Source organism: Meleagris gallopavo, chromosome 14 (genome assembly GCF_905368555.1).
Source record: "Meleagris gallopavo chromosome 14, MGAL_WU_HG_1.1, whole genome shotgun sequence".
NCBI lineage: Eukaryota > Metazoa > Chordata > Aves > Galliformes > Phasianidae > Meleagris > Meleagris gallopavo.
In genome coordinates, this window is record NC_139417.1 from 15,245,237 (window position 1) to 15,264,835 (window position 19,599).

At 45.5% G+C, this 19,599-nt stretch overlaps 1 protein-coding gene across 7 annotated transcripts in view; it reads right to left on the reverse strand.

Moving 5' to 3' along the window:
* Nucleotides 1-19,599, reverse strand: part of FRMD4B (FERM domain containing 4B) — a 74,629-nt gene that overhangs the window by 39,171 nt on the left and 15,859 nt on the right. For 6 of the 7 annotated variants that reach the window (XM_085235668.1, XM_010718713.3, XM_085235667.1 and 3 more), the window contains exons 2-5: nucleotides 12,863-12,928; nucleotides 12,262-12,356; nucleotides 11,606-11,698; nucleotides 7,877-7,961 (exon numbers count right to left, since the gene is read on the reverse strand). In XM_085235668.1, coding sequence (XP_085091794.1) covers nucleotides 7,877-7,961; nucleotides 11,606-11,698; nucleotides 12,262-12,356; nucleotides 12,863-12,928 — 339 coding nt within the window. Of the gene's footprint in view, nucleotides 1-7,876; nucleotides 7,962-11,605; nucleotides 11,699-12,261; nucleotides 12,357-12,862; nucleotides 12,929-19,599 lie in introns of those variants that run through there. The other variant, XM_010718715.4, reaches the window with a different exon arrangement.

Consider the following 19,599-nt stretch of genomic DNA (forward strand, 5'->3'; position numbering starts at 1 on the left):
TCTTTAATGTTGATGCTTGAGAGAAAAGGCAAGGTTTGCAGCCCCATCTTCATGTAGGTGCCATTTTAAGGCACTTCGTTACTTCCAGGTCTGCGTCAGGTTAGTCTTTGTCATGCACATCTGTGCTGCCTTCTTTAGCTTAAATTGCATCTGCTCCAACAGCCTCTGAATAACTCCATGGCAGAAGGAGGGGACATCAGGTCATCCCAGCACCAGCACATGGGGAACTCAGACATGAGGAAAGCCATCGCCCAGAAAGCTCTGCTGAGCAGGAAAGACGAGCTCTATTTCAGCAAAGCTGTTTCTGGACCACAAAATCAGGGAAAACAGGGCCAGAAGGGACCTTAAAAGCTCATCAAGGTCACCTCCCTACCCTGGGGCAGAATCAGCTACACGGGGCTCATCACCTTCATGCTACAAATTCATGGGGAGACTTAACTATCCAAACGCAATTCTCACATCAAAGGCCCTCTCTCTTTGTTGCAGGCTCCAAGGAAAACTCTGCAGCATTTGGGTGAGTCACTTCAGCATTAAGTCCCTGCTGACCCATAGCAATAGGTGCTGCTGGCATCACAGCACTGTTTGGGACTTAATAACCCAACACCCCTTCACTTTTTATCTTCAAAGCACATCCAAACATCAACTAATTAGCAATAGTAATTATGGGACTGCTCTTACGTGTTGATTTACTCAGTCCTAAATACAAGCTTTAGGAAACTCTGGTCACTTTAGCAGGCTGCTATGGCATTTTGATGAACGCTGAAAGTGAATTCATAAACCACCTCATTTAGGGATTTAATGGGCTGAACGGGACTGCCTTCTTCAGGAGTTTCAGTCTTCGCTTTCCTGGTGAGACTTTTGCAGTAATGATGCCCTTGCTTACAGGTGCATTGGCAGCTGTGTTCAGGTGTGAGCAGGTAAGAAGATGCTCCTTGGCCTGATTTTCACAGGGACTAAAATCAAAGAAAAGGTGGACACAGAGGTGAAGGCACCACCTGAGGTCAGGCTGTAGTTAAGCAACAGAGAGGGGATTTTAAGCAAAGGATTCCAAAGCCCAGCACAGTCTTTATCTAACAGAGTAATGCTGTACAATGACAGTCTCTTGGACAATTCTCTTTGAGCCTGAAATTATTTTCCATCATAACGTAACATTATTTGCCATCTGGTTCAACAATTGACCATTGCTATAATATTATCCAGCCCTGGGCTGTCAAGGTGTTGGGACAGCCTTTGACTGGATGCAAATCCATACAGCAATACATATCACTCAAACAGGAGCGTAAGACCAGGGCTCTCTCCACTCTCAGACAATACTTCAATTTAGTAACAATTCTTCTGCCCCAAGGCTGGCGAACAGGGGTCTGTTTTAGCACTGCTTTAACAGCAAGGTCGAATTTCAAAAATAGAAGGGGAAGAATGGCTGTAAGAAGGCTTCATTTGCAAAACCTGCAATTGGCAGGGTAATTCCAGCACAGGTTTCAGTGAGTAGGCGGGGGCCCTGGGAGCCAGGTCAGCAAAGGCTCTCATGGCCATGTGTTTCAGATGAAGATGGAAGGCTTTCCTCGATGTATCCCAAGTGGGAACAAGGTCACTAGCACGAGGTTAAGCAGATGCATGTAATTCAGATAATGGAATCTGAGTCTTATACTTTTTAGATGTAAATAAGTCTAAACAGAATAAAGGTTGCAGCTCCACGGAAGGGATGAAATTGATATTTTTCCATTTGAGTTTGCATAGGGAACAATCATTTTAACCAAGGAGACAATTTCATCCCCCTGTGTGTCTCACCGAAAGCCGCTGGCTTATCTAAACACTGCATTTGGTCCAGAGGATTCAGGTAGCTTTTGTCATTCTGACAAATATCAAAATAAAATGTTGCAGCAGATGTCCAGAAGGAGCAGCAGTGACAATACTGCAGGAACACAGAAGCATTGCAGCAACTAGCAAAGATCTGCTCCTGCCTTCGGTGTCCAGGTGCAGAACTGAGCCCCTGTTTCAGGCAGGAGCTCAAGCCTTTTCCTGCACAGAAACAGACCTATAAATGTGATAAAAATCATAAGTCTTAGCTGTAAATAGAGCAGTGCACCATCATTAAATACAGCATCAACAAGAGTTGACAGTCAGAGATGCAAGCCTGAAGAAAACACAGAATAAGAATGACAATAGCCAGATGAGCATTAACTGTGTTAAGCAAGCCTTTAGATCGCTTAAAGCAGTTTTCAAAAAAAAAAAAAAAAAAAGCAACACAGGAACTGCCATCTCTAACTCTTCAGAACCAGAGCAATGAAAACAGTTTCTTCAGAGCACACGCAACCTCCAGAGTTTAAAGACTGACAGCAGAAATATTTCACGTGAAAATGTGAAGATTAAGATATTAAAGCACTCCTTCAGTCAAACCAACCTCTTTAAAAATTCATATCAACCAAATGCGGCCCCCAAAAAATCCACATTAGGATCAAATAGCCTCAAGACAGTTACAGTATTGAATGTAATTACCTGTGATTTCTGACAGGTGATTAAAAAAGGAGAGAAAGAAGGGGGCAATTAGAAGGAAATGAGGGAACCAAACATCTGCAGGAGCGTGTTGAGATTGAGGACAGCAATTAGCTGGGTGTGGGCCCAGCACAAGTGAATAAAGCCACGCCAACTCTGTGCTCTCACCCAGCACCACCACAAATTCCCCCAGCCCCCAGCACCCCCAAACGTGCCCCAGAGTCCCATGGTGCAAGGCCAGGTCCCTGCAGAGGATAAAAACTCAAGGCTTTCTAGCACTTAAGGCTTATTTAGGAGCACAGGCAGCAGCAAGGATGCCTGCACTGCCGGATGGGGCCATCGCCCACAGCCTGTTGCACCACGCCATCAGCAGCTCTGCAGTAAGTAGGTCAGTGAGCTCAACAATGTGCTCTTTCAGAGTGGTGCTCTCTGGAGACACAGTGGCAGCAAGAGAATGCTCCTCCAACTTGAAAACCTGAAAGTGATACCTCCAAGGGCCTGTTCTGATCTCAGCACTTGCACCCATGCCCCCATTCCAACTGCACTGCCTGTGGTTCACGATGCCCCACAGAACACCCCATCCCCATCCCATCCCCTCTAGCTCCAAACCTTGCTGGTCTCCTCAATGTGTTCTTGGCAGGAGCTGTGAGGCTCAGAGGCTGTGGCCAATGCAGCCAAACAAAAGCTACGTCACCGCTGCCCTGTATCACCTCACAGCGAGCCAGAGCTTCAGGTTTCTCTGTTACACCCTTTATTTTGCTGCTTTTGCCAGCCATCCTCATCTCCTTTTTCTGTGTTTTGTGCCACAGCCAAAGCTCAGATGAAGCTCAAGAGATATCAGCAGCTGCTTTGAGACTTATCTGCATACCTCAGCACAAGGACCCCATCATATAATGCTGCTTCTCCCCCCCCACCCCAACATGAACACAGTGTAGAAGTTAAAAGCAAAGAACAGGGGAAGGACACAAATACTTCTCTGTAAGCCAGGATACATGGCGAGCATCATTAGGCTTAGCATATAAGCAGATTCTTTCACTTTCCTACCACACTGCCATAGCAAGGTACCCAACACATAGACACCAGAACAGGCTGAGCTGTCAAAACAGCTTCATCCCATGGCCAGAAGATCTAAAATGCAGAACTCTCCGTCACAATTAATGCTGGTAGTTAGGCTCAGAGAGGATGACTGACAAGAGATACAAGGTATGAAGCTCTGGCTGCAGCTCAACCCTCATATGCAGTGGGCTGACCCAGCTACAGCTTGGACAGGAGCTACACCTCCCCACCAAAAGCCTCAACAACTTTCCAGGGCATCACTGCCATTTGCAGCAGGCAGCTTTGGACTGACCTCCACCACCATGCAGGCCCTTGACTACAACCATCCCATGGCCAGCATCTCCCCAGGCCACCAGTGAGGCTCAGCAGGAGTCGTGTGGTACCACTGAGTGGGGAGCTCCCATGGAGATCTGCCAGTCGACGTGGGCGTCCCAAGAGGCAAGGACAGTCAGTCACACTGCATTCACTGACATGACTGTGCTCCACCTTCATCTGCTGATGCACCACTGGGGACTCAGGCCACGGAGGTGACCACCAGCACCCACAAGAGCAGAGCACAGCCTGGAAGGCAGAGGAGCGAAGGCCAGCTGGTTCTGCTGGTCCTCACCCTGCGCCTCACACCTGCCATCCTCAGGAGCAGAATGACAAACAGACAGTGTGTTTTAATAGACTTGGCTCAAATCAGACTATATAGTGTTACAAGGTTGCATGGGAACGCTCCCCTCTCCCTGGGGATAGGGTAGAATTAAGAAATATCCGTTATAAAACTTTCAAGGGCTATCTAATATACAGCCACTTTGCTCTCTCTGAGCTGGAAGCCAGCCAGACGTCATGCTCACACCAGGGGTCTGCTTCAACAGCTCTTCTCTCTAAGCTCTGGGCTTCAGGCTGCCAAGTGCTAACAAGCATCGTTGTTCATGAATCCAGCATGGTTACAGACTCCACCAAAAACTTTCATTTCCTTTAACTTTATGTTATTATTTTAAAGGCAATTCTTGTAAGTTCTTAAAACAAAAGCAAAATTAAATAAATAAATCCCCCAACACTTAAATATAGATGGGAAAAGGGGAACACAGCCAACCTGACCAAGATCTTTGTTTACAGAACGTATTTTAAGGACTGGCACAGAATCAACTATATGGCTGCAGAGCTATATGGAGGTTAGCTGTAACGCACAATAAACTTGACAGTGCTTTGCTAGCCAAGCAGAGTGTAATTTTTCCAAACATGGCTGTTTTGAACAAAGAGACTAATTTATCTTTCCAAATTTATCATCATCATGTGTGTCATCAGCTCCTACCCTCCTTGAAAGCATCCCAGCTATGGTCAGGAGTCTGTGCAATAGCATAATGAACGTGTTAGAAAGCTCTCCTATCCTGTGTGCAAACACATCAGTTCTGAGATAACCATTTCACCTGAAAGTGCAGGCTAAACTTTCACGTGTAAGCCTCAACTGTGCAGAAGATTTCACAGATCACCATAAATCTAGACCAGCTTCTTAAATTCATTGACAGGAAAGAAAGAATGTAAACTGAAGTTGTCACTGCTGAAGGCTTTCGGGCATAAGTTCTCAAAGCCTTGAAAACAAGCGGCATGTGTGAAAACAGTGTCACAATGAACACAAAGTATGCTTATAGCCATTGCAGAACACGGTTAACCACATTTATAATTAAGTCACTGAGAGGCCCTTCCATAAAGCTGGAGATCTAAGCTCCAGCAGTTCCCAGCTCCTGGGAGTGTGGGCTCACACTGCTCTTGGCAGCACACAGTTTCTGCGAGCTCCAACCCAAAGAGCATGGATGTTGGAGAGCAGAGCCAGCCAGCCATACTGACCACATAGGACCCAGACAGCCATAGGATTGCAGCAGAGCAGTGAGACAACGGGCAGCTTGACATGAAAAAAGGGTAGGGCCAGAGAGCTGTCAGCATTTGTTGTCCAGGCTGGAGTCCAAGCTGGATGCACCCACTAGCAATGAGGAAACACCAAGTGCTCTTACAAGCAGAACAGCAAATGTTGCATTCAGTTCATGCGCAATGAGAAGCAGGGAGAGCATGGCCAGCAAACCCTAAGCGTGTTGGCACATCTAACAGAGGAAGTTTATTTTCCAGGTGTGTAAAGCTGTTTTGCATTACACTGCACAACGTGTACCAGAAGGAAAATGTTGTTGTTGCAGGGGTGGATTAAGATAGGAGCAGTGGAAAGGAGCAGCTCAGTGCAGCAGCAATTCTGGGTGTAGACCTCCAGCATTGGTAGAACACAACTCACAGAAGCAAGAGTAAAACCTCAGTTCTCATTGCCTGGGGACAAGGGGGTCTCCCCTGGCTGCTCAGCTGCTTGCAGGGGGATGAACACAAGGTAAACAGGACATGTAGAGAAAGATACAGGTCATGCAGGACGCACCACCCTGGCACATGGCAAAGGGCAGAGGCACAAGGGAGCTTTGACAGAAAAGCATGGAGGTGGTGAGTGGGTGAGGAGTAGAAAGAAATACATTTTTGGCATCAGAAATCTTATTGTCTGTCTTGATTTTCCCTTGCCAAAATGACTATGGAATTTGCAAAATAGGCAAACCTCTCATTCTTCAAACCCTTGTTAGGGCAACCTGGCATCCAATTTGCAGAAAGAGGCAAAAAGGATTGCAGGAATTTGGAGCTGAGAGGCAAAGAAGGACAAGAGAGCAGCTATTATACCCCAATGAGAACCAACAGAAGTTTCAAGAAAAGAACCAGGTTAGGAAGCTAAGCCTGAAGTTTACCATATGGGGTAAAAAGTTTTTTGAAAAAAAACTAATGTGAAGGTTAAAAGCTACTGAACCAAACAAACATTGAAAGTAAATGAACTTTAAATAAACAGCTTCAGTCCTGCCTATGTTTCCACCCACTCAGCTGAGTTCCCATTGCCACATATCGCTCCCTTTGCATAACCATCACGGGCCATTTTGGTTCAATGCATTCCACGTAAGTAAGGTGTCAGTCAGAGCACTGCCAGCACTCAGAGAACATGGTGGCATGAATTGATTGACTCTCCATTGGCTTGATGACACATCTATGATCAGTGGTGGTGTTTTTCACACCTCCCTTGCTCTCATGCTTTAGGCACCTACATAAACGCACATACTGGCACCAAAATACACAACCAGTATTTACTTCAACAGCAGACCGCTTCTGGAGGCAGTGGCACCCTCCCCATTGCAGGAAGAAAATCAGTCCCACTTCCCAATTCCAAGTTTTTTGCTTTGTCTGAACTGCTCCAGTATTCCCTGAAAGGATCACTGCAAGTTGCCAAGAGCTTTCATTGAACATGGCAAATAAGCCAAAGGGAGATTTGCTTTTTATTAAACTTCACCAGAGAGGCCCCAAGTTCTTCAAACATTTTTTTTTCATTTGAAGGTTTTGTGAAAAGGTGCAAGTTTCTTCCACTCTTCCAGAAAGCAATTCTTGTGCAACCCACAGCCACAACTTTGACATTAATTGCTTTTCAAGTAAGCTTTCTGATCCCACCAGTAAAATAACGAATATTGGATACAGTGAGACTCTTCCAAAATATGAAATGTATTAGAGGTGAAAAATCTGGCTTGCTATTTGAGCTTCAACACCAGCTAACAATAAACACTTGTTTTCCAAGAAGAACCAAGTGACCCTCTCAGGCAGATTAAACCGTGAGTATAAAACTTCTGATACTCAAGTTTGATATTAACTAGGCTTTGCTGGTGTAAAGTTCATTGAACCTTGGCTGCTGCTGCTCCTCTGGTTATTAGGGTCACAATTAGGCTGCCATACTGCCCTTTTTTTTTTTCTTTTCTTTTTTTCTCCAGAACAAGATGAACCTGCAGCAGAAAAATTTTACTTTTATGATACAATATGTATATATACATTAATGTACCATATGTATTGCAGATATATGGTATGAATAACCAATTTAAACATTTAACTAAAACAGTGGAAGATTTGTAACCAGATTAAACACAAAAAGCACTGTAATAACTGGCTTTGATTGTGAATTTACGGGATTTGTGACTTTATGAGGTGAACTAAGGCATGAAATCAGGGAGCTAAGAACCACGTTCACAGCATAAGACTTTCATCACCTTCCTCAAATGCGCACACAAAGATATGCCACTCTGAGACAGAGTCTACCCACAAAGCTACAGCCCAGATTTCAAATGACTTAAAGGCTTTTTGGTATTTAAGATGTTTCACACAAAAAGGCTGTGAAATCATGACCAGGAAGCCATCATCATCCTGACCCAGAGGGTCTGCAGAAGGGCCGTAGGGAGGAGTAATGAGGAATGGACAACACTGAGCTCCAAAGGACGCTGAGCCTTACCTTGTGTACACAGGACTTGGCATTCAGGAAGAACAGCTCTACTGTTGTTTTATCCTTGAGGAAGGAGATGCTTTCAATGTAGAACCTGATAATTAAAAAAAAAAAAAAAAAAAAAAAAGAACAAGGTTAGTTTCCTGTATAGGCTTCATCTTTCTCTCAAATCATACCTTGGCATTTTGTTCTCCAGCAATAAAGTGGTACAGAGGAACTACAACCACTGAGCTTCGTTTCCTGCCTTGTAGGAGGGAACAAGCAGAAAGTCACGGACCAAGAGCATGCAGGGCACAATTCCTTTCATTCAGTAGACCATAGACATCTGATGACTTCTCACCTCAAGGTTTAAAGGAGCAAACCTCACTACCAAAGAAGGCAAGTCCATGGCTGGTCATACTAGCCCAGCCAAGGTTAGCAGATGTGTCCTTACACAATATTATGTATGCAGCTGGCACTCTACGAAATCACACACAACTTGTCTGTGTGCTTCTCTGACTCATGGGCATCAAAGTAGGCAGTGCTGAGATGCACTGAAACGTGCGGAGAAAACACATCTCTAATTTAAAGAGCACAGAACTGCCAAGTCAGTTCAAAGAGACGAGTTTGTGTGAAGGTGGTCCTGTCAATCTTCCTTTAGCTGGATACCTGTGCTTCAGTATCAGAAGCCAGCTCCTTACAGATTGGATCCAGGCTCTCCCACTTGATGCTAGACAGAGGGCACACTTTCTTCAGCCAAACAAAGGGCTGGGGCAACCACCACTACCACCCTGGCAGTGCAGATCCCACCAGTGCCTTTGGCAGCAGGAGGGCTGGGTGGCTCATACAGCCTGCTCTGTGTAGCCCTGAGGCTGCCCATAGCCTCCTGCTCTGCCCACTGATCTCTTTGCATGGAATACCTCTGTAGGATGAGGAGATAATATGCTCATTTCACACTCATGCAGCTTTGGGACAGACCCAGAAGCCTACCCCAGACATCTCCAAGGGGCTTTTCTGTGATTCACCTTTCACTGAGAAGAGCCATGGGTATTGCTATATCCTTTCATGATCACACCCAGTATCATTTTAGGAGCTCTGCTAAACTTCACTTCAGATACAGTCATGTTTCTCTCCAGAAATGCAGAACATTAGCATGCAAGAACCTCTGCTGGTCCTTGCCCAGCATGCTGCCAGACCAACATTAGAGGCTAAGGCCTTATCCCAATAAAGCTTCCCTCCAGCCTGCTGAAAAGGGAATTTTATTCAGTTAATGGCCTCGCTTGCACTTGCAGTTTCTTTCAACTAGGAACACCAGACACGGCTTCTAGTTACCCTGTAGCAGGAGACTGGAGGAGCCATTGGTCTGAGGAGGGCACTCCTGGACAGGCAATACCCCTACTCTGAGCAGACCTGGGCACTTCATCCCTTTTGTGGCACAAGCTGTATACTCTTATCACTGCAGTACAGATGGGGAACACCAGGCCACAGAGATAAGGATGTCTGAGGGATGGCAGTCATGTTTGGAAATGCAATAAGGTGTTCTCCTTTTATTTCTGATGCTGTCAGCATCCTTGAAACTGGAAAGATGCTTTTCTAAGTCCTAAATCTGCATTATACAGCCCTTTGGCAGCTGTGTGTATCACAAGAAAATTTACATGACTGGCTTGAGTTTATTTTACTGATGAAAAATAATTAAAACCTGAAATAATTTACCATGCATTTCATTAGTCAATGGCAAAAGCTTAGGGCGCAGGAGCTGTGAAGCAAAGGAGAGGTATAACCAGGCATCTGGAGATGCCTCACATTCCCAGTCCTGCTGCTGGAAACTGCCTAGTGCTACACATTAACGAAGGACAGCTCAGAAGGGCTCTGGGTACCTTTCTTCATCTCCAACAGAAAATGGGCATCAGTTCCCCCACTTAAGCATATGCCACACACCCAGCTCTGCTGTGCTTCCCATGCCAGCCTCCAACTGTGCAGTTCAGCTGCTCTCAGGAGAGTTTAATTAAAGAACAGACTATGGCAAGGCAAATGTGTTTGCATGTGATGTGTCTGAACCAACCACCCAAGGCATATGCCATCCAACAAATGCCTAGAGTCATTCACTTATCCAAAAGGTTGTGACAAAATAGTGCTGTACATTTTGAAGTGACATTTCAGATGGAATATATATATATATTTACCACGTGATAGTTTTTATATTGCTAATTATCCTTCTGCTCCTCACAGACTTCTCATCCACTGCCCACTTCCATAGGCTTAATTTCTTCTCTTAGATCTCATGACTCCCGAGCAGCCAAAGCTTAAGATAAGCCTCTAGAAGTTGATCTTCCCAAAGCCCACTCTTCATCCATCAACTCTTGCTCTGCATATCCTGTCTTACAGAAGACCACCTTGCAGTGGGGTGGGTAAAAATGAATATCTCAAGCCAACAGCATCAACTCCGGCCACAGAATTGCTCAAGTTATGTGACTGTCTTTATGGCTTTCTTGTGCTCCCCGCTCCTGAGAGTCTGGCAGACAGTTTAAGCCCTGGCAACAGTCACAGAAGTCAAGACCATTGCTACCTTCTGAGAAGATCCTCAGACCAACCCAAGTCCTTCAATCTCCCTGTGTATTATCACATGTAAAGAGTCACAGATTTTAGTCCTCTAGGTCCTCAGTGAGCATTTAAGAGCTCATTATACATAAATATTCATTACTATTAGAAGTAGGACTCAGTGACCCTTACAGGTCTCTTCCAACTTAGGTGGTCCTGTGTGGAGCCAAGAGCTGGACTCAATGATCTTCATGGTCCCTTCCAACTCAGGTGACTCTATGATTCTATAATTCCTTCTTAAGTGTTTGGTGTTTTTTTGCTTTTTTTTTTTTTCCCTCTTTTTTTATTTTTTTGTTAAGAGAGAAAGAAGAAAACTCCATCACAAATCAGCACATATTCAGCAAAAACAAAGTGCCATTTGTTTGAACCATCCCCACAGTATCTGGGGTGCAGAGGACCTGGCGGGGTGACAATGCCAACTTACCCAACTGCACAACAGGCTCTGCTTTGGAAATGCTGCAGATAATTAAGCACACAAAGGCCAAAATCTTGATATGAAAAGTGAATGAGGTCAGTCTGCCCTCATTTTCCTCACAGACTGTAAGGAAGACAAAAATAAGAACTCCAACAATATTAAGAATACGATGCTTGGTCTTTTCTGCCAGCACAGCTCTGTCTATTATGGGCCTGAAAAAACTGCATCCTAATCAGTAGAGCTTTGCTAGCAAAAACCCTGAAGTAATGCAATTACTTTGGCCAAAATCATCACTTTGCTAGGATTTTAGTCTCTCCTGGGGACTGGTTTAAACTGTGTGAGCAAAGGAGCCAGCAGCAATCCCTTTCAAGTACTGACAAACCTTAAGTAAACATGAGAACAACTATAGTTGTTTAAATAAACTATCAAAATATAGCACTATTAAAGACAAGTTGGGAAAAAAAAAAAGATTTAAAATTGAGAGATTTAAAGATTTAAAATTATTCTTAAATAAGAAAAGGAAGAATGTGCTGATAACTGCTTAAAAAGTAGCAGGTTCCAAACTACCTTATTTTGCAGGTAAACAGAAAAGAAAGCAGCACTCAGCCAGGACTTAGCCACCTTCTAAAAATAACATATCACTTTGACATTTACATCTTTATCAAATCAGTAATTCTTTTAAACAAAAATCATGGTGATAAATGAGCCAAATGGGCACTGTTATCTTCACAGAAGGAATTACTCACCTAACAGCAAAATACAGCGTTGCTGGGCCTGGTTTCTTGGGCAAGTCATGATCCAGGACTCTGTGGTCCAGCTGCAGCCAGACACTCTGACCTCTGCAGGAACAGATTGGGGAGATGGTTAAAACTGGGAAGAAACATGGGTTTGTAACTTCCCCCAGGATCTGGGGGTCAGGGCAGCCCAGGAGTCATCTGCAGCCCCACAGCACTGGGACTGGCCAGCCATGGAGCATGGGTGCCCTCCAGAGGCCACAGTGAGCACCCAGGCTCAGTTTGGAGCACCCAAGGGAGCCTCTGGGGCCCCGCAGGTGGTTTTGGGGCTTTTAGGTAATCCCCTGGCAGCACTTTACCAGCAACTATAATACTCCAGAACTTCATGGCAAATCATCCTGGGGAAAAAACCAAGTGTCAACAGTGCTCTTGAGGGATTTTATAGGTGAGCTGGGAGAAGGCACCTTCCAACAGTCAGGATCGTAGCAAAAAGATTCAAGATGAGAGCAACTTAAAAATAATACAACGGTGCTGTAAGGGTTCCACAGGCAAGCAGCTCCTACCGGCTCCTGTGAGGCCCAGCAGCCAGCCCTGCACCTGTGATGAGAAACCACCACGTGGGAAATTTCATAATCCATTTTTTCTTTAACACAAATTACTATACTTACGTATCATCTATAAATGTTATCCCAAAGTACTCCTTTTCTTTCAGGTTGAAGTGTGAGGCCACCAGATCCAGCAACTCTCGAGACAGAAGCTTGGGCTGTTGAAAGAACCAACACCACTCAGTTCATTTCAGTTCAGACTTCTCATTAATAATGAAAATTTCCTCTGGAAACACCATGCCCAAGTGGGAAAAACAGGTCTGAGGAGGGGCTTGCATGCCTGAAAGCATGTCCATTAATTCCACCTCTATTGGTAGCTATAGTAAGAGATATAACTTCTTCAAACATCTCTTACAGTCTTCAGCCCCAAATTGCACTCCTTAAACTACCAAGCAGGGAAATCTGGCTGCAAGTACAAAACCAGCATTTATTTTTAATCAACTAAGGGACAAATCAGAACCACACAGGGGAAGGTAACAAAGTACTTTGGAGCTTTAACACCACTTTTTTAGTGGGTTTGTTGCATGGTTTAAGACTTTGCAATGGTCAGTTCTTTGGTGCCATTCCCAGCACAGGTACAAGGGCATTACTGGAGCAGAATGAAAATGGATCAGCACTGGGCCCAGCCATACTATACCAGTGCCCAAACCAGAAGGATCTTTACCTGAACCAGCAGCTCCAAGTTCCTGTCATCGAGGAGATGCACCTGACAGTGCCGGCCCTCTGTCATCTGCAAAGACACCAACACAGCACAGTCAGAACAAGAGGATCCTGGTTCATAGTACAGCCATAGTACATTGCAGGTGGCAATGTCCTCCTGCACTTCTGATGAGTGGTGGGAATGACCAGGGACCAAAACACCTCTATCTATGCAAAACTGCAGCCAAAACTTGGCCTGCTGCCCAGGACCCTGGATGGGTTCCCACTGGACAGCGTGTGTGTGTGTGTGCGCGCATATATACCAAAAGTTGTTCAAACTGCACAATTAAGAATGGGATCAGACTGCCTCAGTTCCTACTCTGCATCACATTTATTTATTGCAAGCAATCTCTCCTCTTTGCAGAAGACTTCAGAAATAGCTGCACGTTATTATGCCCTTTTAATATCTGCCCTTTGGAATCCAATACATTTCCATAGGGCTTTTACATTATTTAAACTCTGCTTTAATTCTGGGCTCCTGGCAGTGCAGGCAGAGGGCTGGCAGCACAGCTCTGGGGCAAAAGATGGTGGAGAGAACCTGGATTTGGACATCTCACCACCTCAGAACAAATCATGAACCTGACAGCACTGGTTTCTCTCCAATTCTATTTTGAGCTCTGAGCAGAAAGTTGCTCACAGGGGCTCCCAGAGAGACCGAGAGCAGCATACACTCCCCTGCATGGGGACAAGGATGGAAGATATGCTGCAACACACCCAAAGATTCAAAAATGAATAAAAGTGGATCCTTCCTTCAGCCAATTCCAGTACAAGTGAACAAATCCCATCTCTTCCCACTGCTGCCCTGTTTCAGGGCTGCAGCACTGCCTCTGTCAGGAGCAGTCAGCCCCTCTCGGCCAAATTAACAAAGGTTTACTGTTTGAACTAATTGAGTTCGTTTGGAGCAAAACCCACGAGGGAGCTCCTTTCTGAGCAGCTTGGCAAGAAGACTGGGGATGAACAATCACAGACACAGCTCTGTCATATGTGGAAAACCAGAGATAGAGCACCTGCAGCACCAGCATTCTAAGATTACTGAAAATACAGATTTGTGTAATGACATGTATCACATTTCTCACCAAAAGAGCAATAGTGGTGGGAGGAGCAAGTCTAGCTCAAGAAACAAAACAGTCAGAAAACAGTTCCCATTTCTTGTATTGGAGTGAACGTGAACTTGCAGACAAGCACCAAGTGAAGAGGGGCCTCGTTCCCATGGGAACATCGATGACCATCTCTATGCAAACCACAGCCACATCCCTGCAAGGGCCTCCAGCCTCCTCCCCCCAGGTTTTGGAACAAGGCTGCAGCATCCCAGTGCTGGCTCCCAGCATCTGATCCATCTGCTGAGCATTGTGTTCTGCCTTCAATCCATTACAATCCCATCACAGGTCCATATGTGTTACCTGGAGCTGAGGGCCCGTCTCTGTGCGTGCATAAACAAGCCACACACTCCCACCAATTAAGCACTTCATCAGTGCACCCTTCAAGGTGGTGCATTTCTGGCTCCTGCACAGTTTCCAATCTGCCCCTGGTGTGAGGTGTCAGATCCAATGCTGTTTCTAAATCATTCCCCATCTGTTGCTCTGAGATAGCAAAAGGGTTGCCATTATTTAATTGCTAGCTGCTTTAGCTTTCACCCAGTGCAGTCGCATTAATCACTTCTGACTGTTTTAATTGTCCCAGTTATCTATTGTCGAGTAAAAAAGGTTTCTGCTGTAGCAAACACATACACAAAGCCTTGTGCTGAGCAGAGAGGACGGTTGTTGGTGAGAATAAAACATCAAAGATGCACCAACCATAACCTGAGTTCTATTTGGCTACCCAAGGTGATCACAATACACCTTAAAAGTAACTTCATGGCATCATTAAAGATAAGTGAGATATAATTATCCCCAGTTTTATTGATGAGGCAACATAAGGACATGGTTGAGGAGTGATTTTCAGAAGGCTGAGTACCCACAGCCATAGTGTGGTTAGGAGGAGCAGCTGCAGATGTCCCAAGGATGCTGGACTCAGCAGGAGCAGGAGTCAGGAGCCAGAGCCAGCCCTGCCTGCAGCACAGCTTCTGCTGCACGAGTGCAGCTGGGCAAAGTCTGCTGGAAGGGCATCCCTGCTCCCCAGTTCCTCAGCAGGGCTCACCAAGAAAGACTAAACGTCAGCCCCCAGCTCCAATCACAGACCCACTGCTCCAGCAGCTCCCTGCTCAGCAGGTGCTGGGTTTCCCCTTGCCCAATTTCCAGCTCCTTATGAGCTCCTCGTGGTCACACTTTCATCTTTAATTCAGTGTGCCCGGCTAATCTGAACAATATAATTGATTTTCTATTTAGCTGGACCGATCAGTCATGAGATGAGCACAGCTGTCTGGCTCAGCTAAGAGGCAGCGTATGCACTCTTGAGATATTTATAGACTCACATCTGTGTTTTCAGCTCATTCCCATTGATTTTACATTGTCTGTGCAAATGAACAATTTCGTTATTTTTGCAACATGCACCCAAGTTGGCCTTTTCAGCAGTTATTTTTAAAAAGAATGCTAATATTTAAGCTATTATCCAGTGAAGAAAGAAGCAGCGTAACATTCATTAAGAATCCCCATCCCATTCCCAATACGAAATCAGCAGAACAATGGAACACAAACATCTCACCATTACATTAGCAAAACTGTATCAAGATGCTGGATTCTTATTCTTTCCCAATGTCACCCCTATGCTTTGTGCACAAGCAACAGAAAAATAAAAAAAAAAAAATGGAGAGGAATTGAAAGGAGAGGAAAAAAACCCCATTGAGTGCAGTACTTTTGTATCACTGCAGCTCTGCAGCCCTCCAAACTCACAAGTGACATTTGGCTCTCAGCAAGAGCTTCATAGAACCACCAAGGTTGGAAAAGACCTTTAAGATCATCCAGTCCAACTGTCCACCTCATCTATGCACATCTCCAATGAAGGAGAAGGAACAACTCTCAGAATGTGCATGGAAATTAAGCACGGAGTAAAAACAGTTCTCTGCAGTGGGTTGAAACATTGAGAAAGGTTTAATACAGCTGGTTCTTCACACAGCTGGGAGTTTTGGTCTGAAGAAGTCCTGAAATCAGACAGTAATCTTATTTGGGTTTATATTCCTTTAATACTGCTTGCTGAGCAGAATTATGTGAAAAGAGAAGAAAAATACATTTTCTCCCCTGCCTCACTTTTGAGGAAAATTAAGGCAAATTCTCCATGGAAAGCCATGGAAGCAAGACTTTCCAAAACCTCAGTCCTCTAACAAGGAAAAAAAAAAAAAAAAAACCTGTATAAAATAAGGCAGAGAGAAAAAACTTATTTCTTGGTTATTTAAACCAATACCATGTAATATCCTGAGTCCAAATGTTTATTTGGGAAAGAAAACCTGCGGGATATTTATGCTGCTTCTCTTCAGCGCTAACTTCCTCCTTGTCTGAAGCCAGTGGTTACTTGCAGTATTTTTAGACACTCACGTGTGTCACTGAGTTTAGAAAAAATAAAAACAAAATGGGAAAAAGTAGTAATTAGGGCACAAACAGGAAATCTCCAAAAAACAAAACACATAGGCCAAAAAAAATTACTCCTCCCCTGAAGAGCAGCCCAACAAAGCTCCTCCCTTCCTCATGAGAAATCCCTGGTACCGGGGTTGCAGGGCCAAGGGGCCCTCCAAGATCTCAATGCCTGTCTCTTTGAGCAGAGCCTCAGAGGCACTGCACAGGTGTGAGCCCAGGGCAGAGCAAGGATTGCACTCAAAAGAGGATTTCAACCCCAAATCCCCACCGGAGCTGCAGTTAACCAGCTATAAAGCTACACCAGTAATTTCCTGTAAGGGTGTTTTTTCCCAAATCTCTCTTCTGTAACTCATAAGGCTGTAACAGATTTCAAAGCCTGCTATTGAAGCCCCTACACTGACCTCGAGTTTTCATCAGCATTTAGGGCTTGTTTTTTCCTTCAGTCATGAAGGCATTTCAGATCCAATCCTCAGCTGCCTTAAATCAGCGCTGCTTCATTGCCTCCATCCCAGCAGCCAGCTTATGCCTGCAAACGTGCTCTGCCTGGGAAAATAGGGAGTATGGCACGAGAACGTTTTGCAATAAGGAGCTGCCCCAACCAGGTGCATGTCAGAGAAATAAAAGCAAAAGGCTGTCCCTCTGGAAGGAATGGACTATGTGCTGGTGAGAGGAGAAAAGTGATAATTCCAGGTTTTGGTTGGTACATCTTTGATGTTTTAGTCTCACTAGCAACCTTCCTCTCTGCTCAGAGCTTCTTAGGGTGTCCGCTGGGAGAGCAAACCTTGCCATGGTCCAGCACTTGGGGTCATGCAAAGCTTGAAGGAAAAAGAGAAATAAGAAACAAAAGTTGGGTTTGATTCCAATATTTCTACAAAAGCCTGTTAAAAGATCCACAAAGGTCTCAAGAAAAAATGCTTGGCACAGCTCTTTGCAAACCATGGGTCCCCCAAGCCCATAGTGCCCACCAGCAGGAGATGGGCACAGATGGGCTAAGAAGCAACACGTGCCATCACACTGCTGCCCTGCTCACTCATGGGCCAAGATTTTGCCTTAAGTTATTTCTAATCTTGCTGTTAACCTTAAAAGAAACCAGGGTCTGCCTCATTTTAAATAGCCATCAGTGCATTGGGAGCAGCTGGCTGCATCCTGCATCCTCCACCCTCTGTGCTGTAAGACAGACCCCTCAGAACCAGTCCATTCTGCCAGCAGGACTCAAGTGCTGTCCCCTCTCTCCTTAGGGCTGAGGACCTCCTTGTGCCTCTTGTCCCAGCAGACAGAGACCTGAAGGAGACTTGTCCTTGAGTATAGCATGCCCTGAAGCCATGCTTAGTCTGGGACAGGCTTAGATTACCCACTTCAGTGCACACTGGTATTGATGCCCCTTGGATGATGTTCTCCAAGGAAATCTTGGCTCTGCTGGAAGTTTGGCAAAGGGTTCAAGGTAAAACACACTGCTTGGAACCAGAGCATAAAGGATTTTTGGATTGCATGGCACCTTCCTAAAATAGTCTCATGAACTGGAGATGGGAATGAAACTTGGCTGCTGCAAACTGATGGCAGCGGCTCAGCCAGGGATTGATGGAGCCTGGCTGCTGGCAGCCCCACTGCTTTGCCCTACTGCACTGAACACTGCTTTCATGGCCAAGCGTTGATGAACTTTCCTCAAGTCTCCTTTTCCCCATTTATTCTGCTGTCTCTCACCACAAGGGACGGCACATCTAAGACAATCTTTCAGTTCTCTATATTTCATTGATCATTTGCCAGTTCCTGCAGGATGACAGGCAAAGCTTCACACAGTCACTGAAATGATGAAGCTTCCTGCAGAGCGCCAAAGGGCTTCTGAGCACCTTCCTCTACCAGAGGGCTCAGATGTGAGTAACCAGCAACAGTTCTGTGATCAGGGTACACTGAACCCCTTTGGCTGAAGGGAGAGAGGTCAGCAGCTTTCTGAAGGGACAGCCCACTTGCTGCAGAAGTACCTTCCTTAAACTAAATCAAGATCTTATTCAATATCAAAATGCTTCTCAGGCTGTGTCATTCTGCAGGCACCACTGTTCCCATTCCTACCACTTTGCAACATATTTCAAACAAAAACAAGGGAAGAATGGACAATCAGCTTATACACAGGCCTGAGAACTCTATGGCAAGTCCTAAAACTCAGGAAAATTAATAGGAAGGAATCAGCACAGCCCTGCTATAAATATGAAGTCAATGAAAGACTCCATCCAACATCTGCTTTCCTCAGCAGAGCGCAGCAGGCATGTTTATCACACAGCACTGGGACACTGCCACCAGCTCATTGCTGTGCACGAGGCCCTGGGGGGGGGGGGTTGTTCCTGTGCAGCCTCCTGGGGACAGCAGGGAAAAAAGATCCTGTGTCCTGTGCAGTCCCACAGGTTTCCTGCCGGTACATAAGGGATACTCACGGAGCACACAGAGCAGTGCAGCTCTGCAACCCTTTCCTACCACGGTCCTTGCATGTCACTCATCCATCCTCCCACCTCTCCCCACCCACCATCCCAGCCCCTTCCTCCCCATCCTGCCCTGGGCTTTTCCAGCTGCTCAGTGCTTGGCAGGAGCCCCTCAGGAAACCCGGACGCCAGCCCTGACCAGACATGAGGTAAGCAGGAGGCGGGGAAGAAAAAAAAAAAAAAAAACAACAACCAGCAATATCACAAGTCCATCTGAAACACCTGTAATTTAAAAAAAAAAAAATGCAAAGAGCAAGCAAATAAAGCAAGAAATGCCCCAAACCCTCAGCTCTCTGCAGTCTGTGCATGGGCTGCACTCAGCACTGAGCGGCATTGCTGGGGCAGTGCTGGTGGAGAGGAGCCAGCACCCAGTGCCAGGCAACCACACCGCTACGCTTCAAAGCACAACTGCTCCTCTGATCTCAGCTCTTCCTCAGCAGCCGTTGACGAGCTCCATGTGCATTTGGCAGCCCTGTGCCAGCCTCTCCAGGAGGGCTTTTCAGTGTGAGGGGTAGAGACCTCACTGATGAGACATTTAATAGTTAGATGCTGAAAGGAGCCACTGTACCAGGCACTGGCTGCCCCGCCCGGTGACTTATGAATTTGGGCTTTGTTCAGCTTAAATCATATTGCAAGCAGCCTATAAGGGTAACATTTGAAAACGTTTTCTCTGTACTCTGAAGTGACATACCTGCTTTCCAGCTGCAAAGTTAGCAGGACCAGGC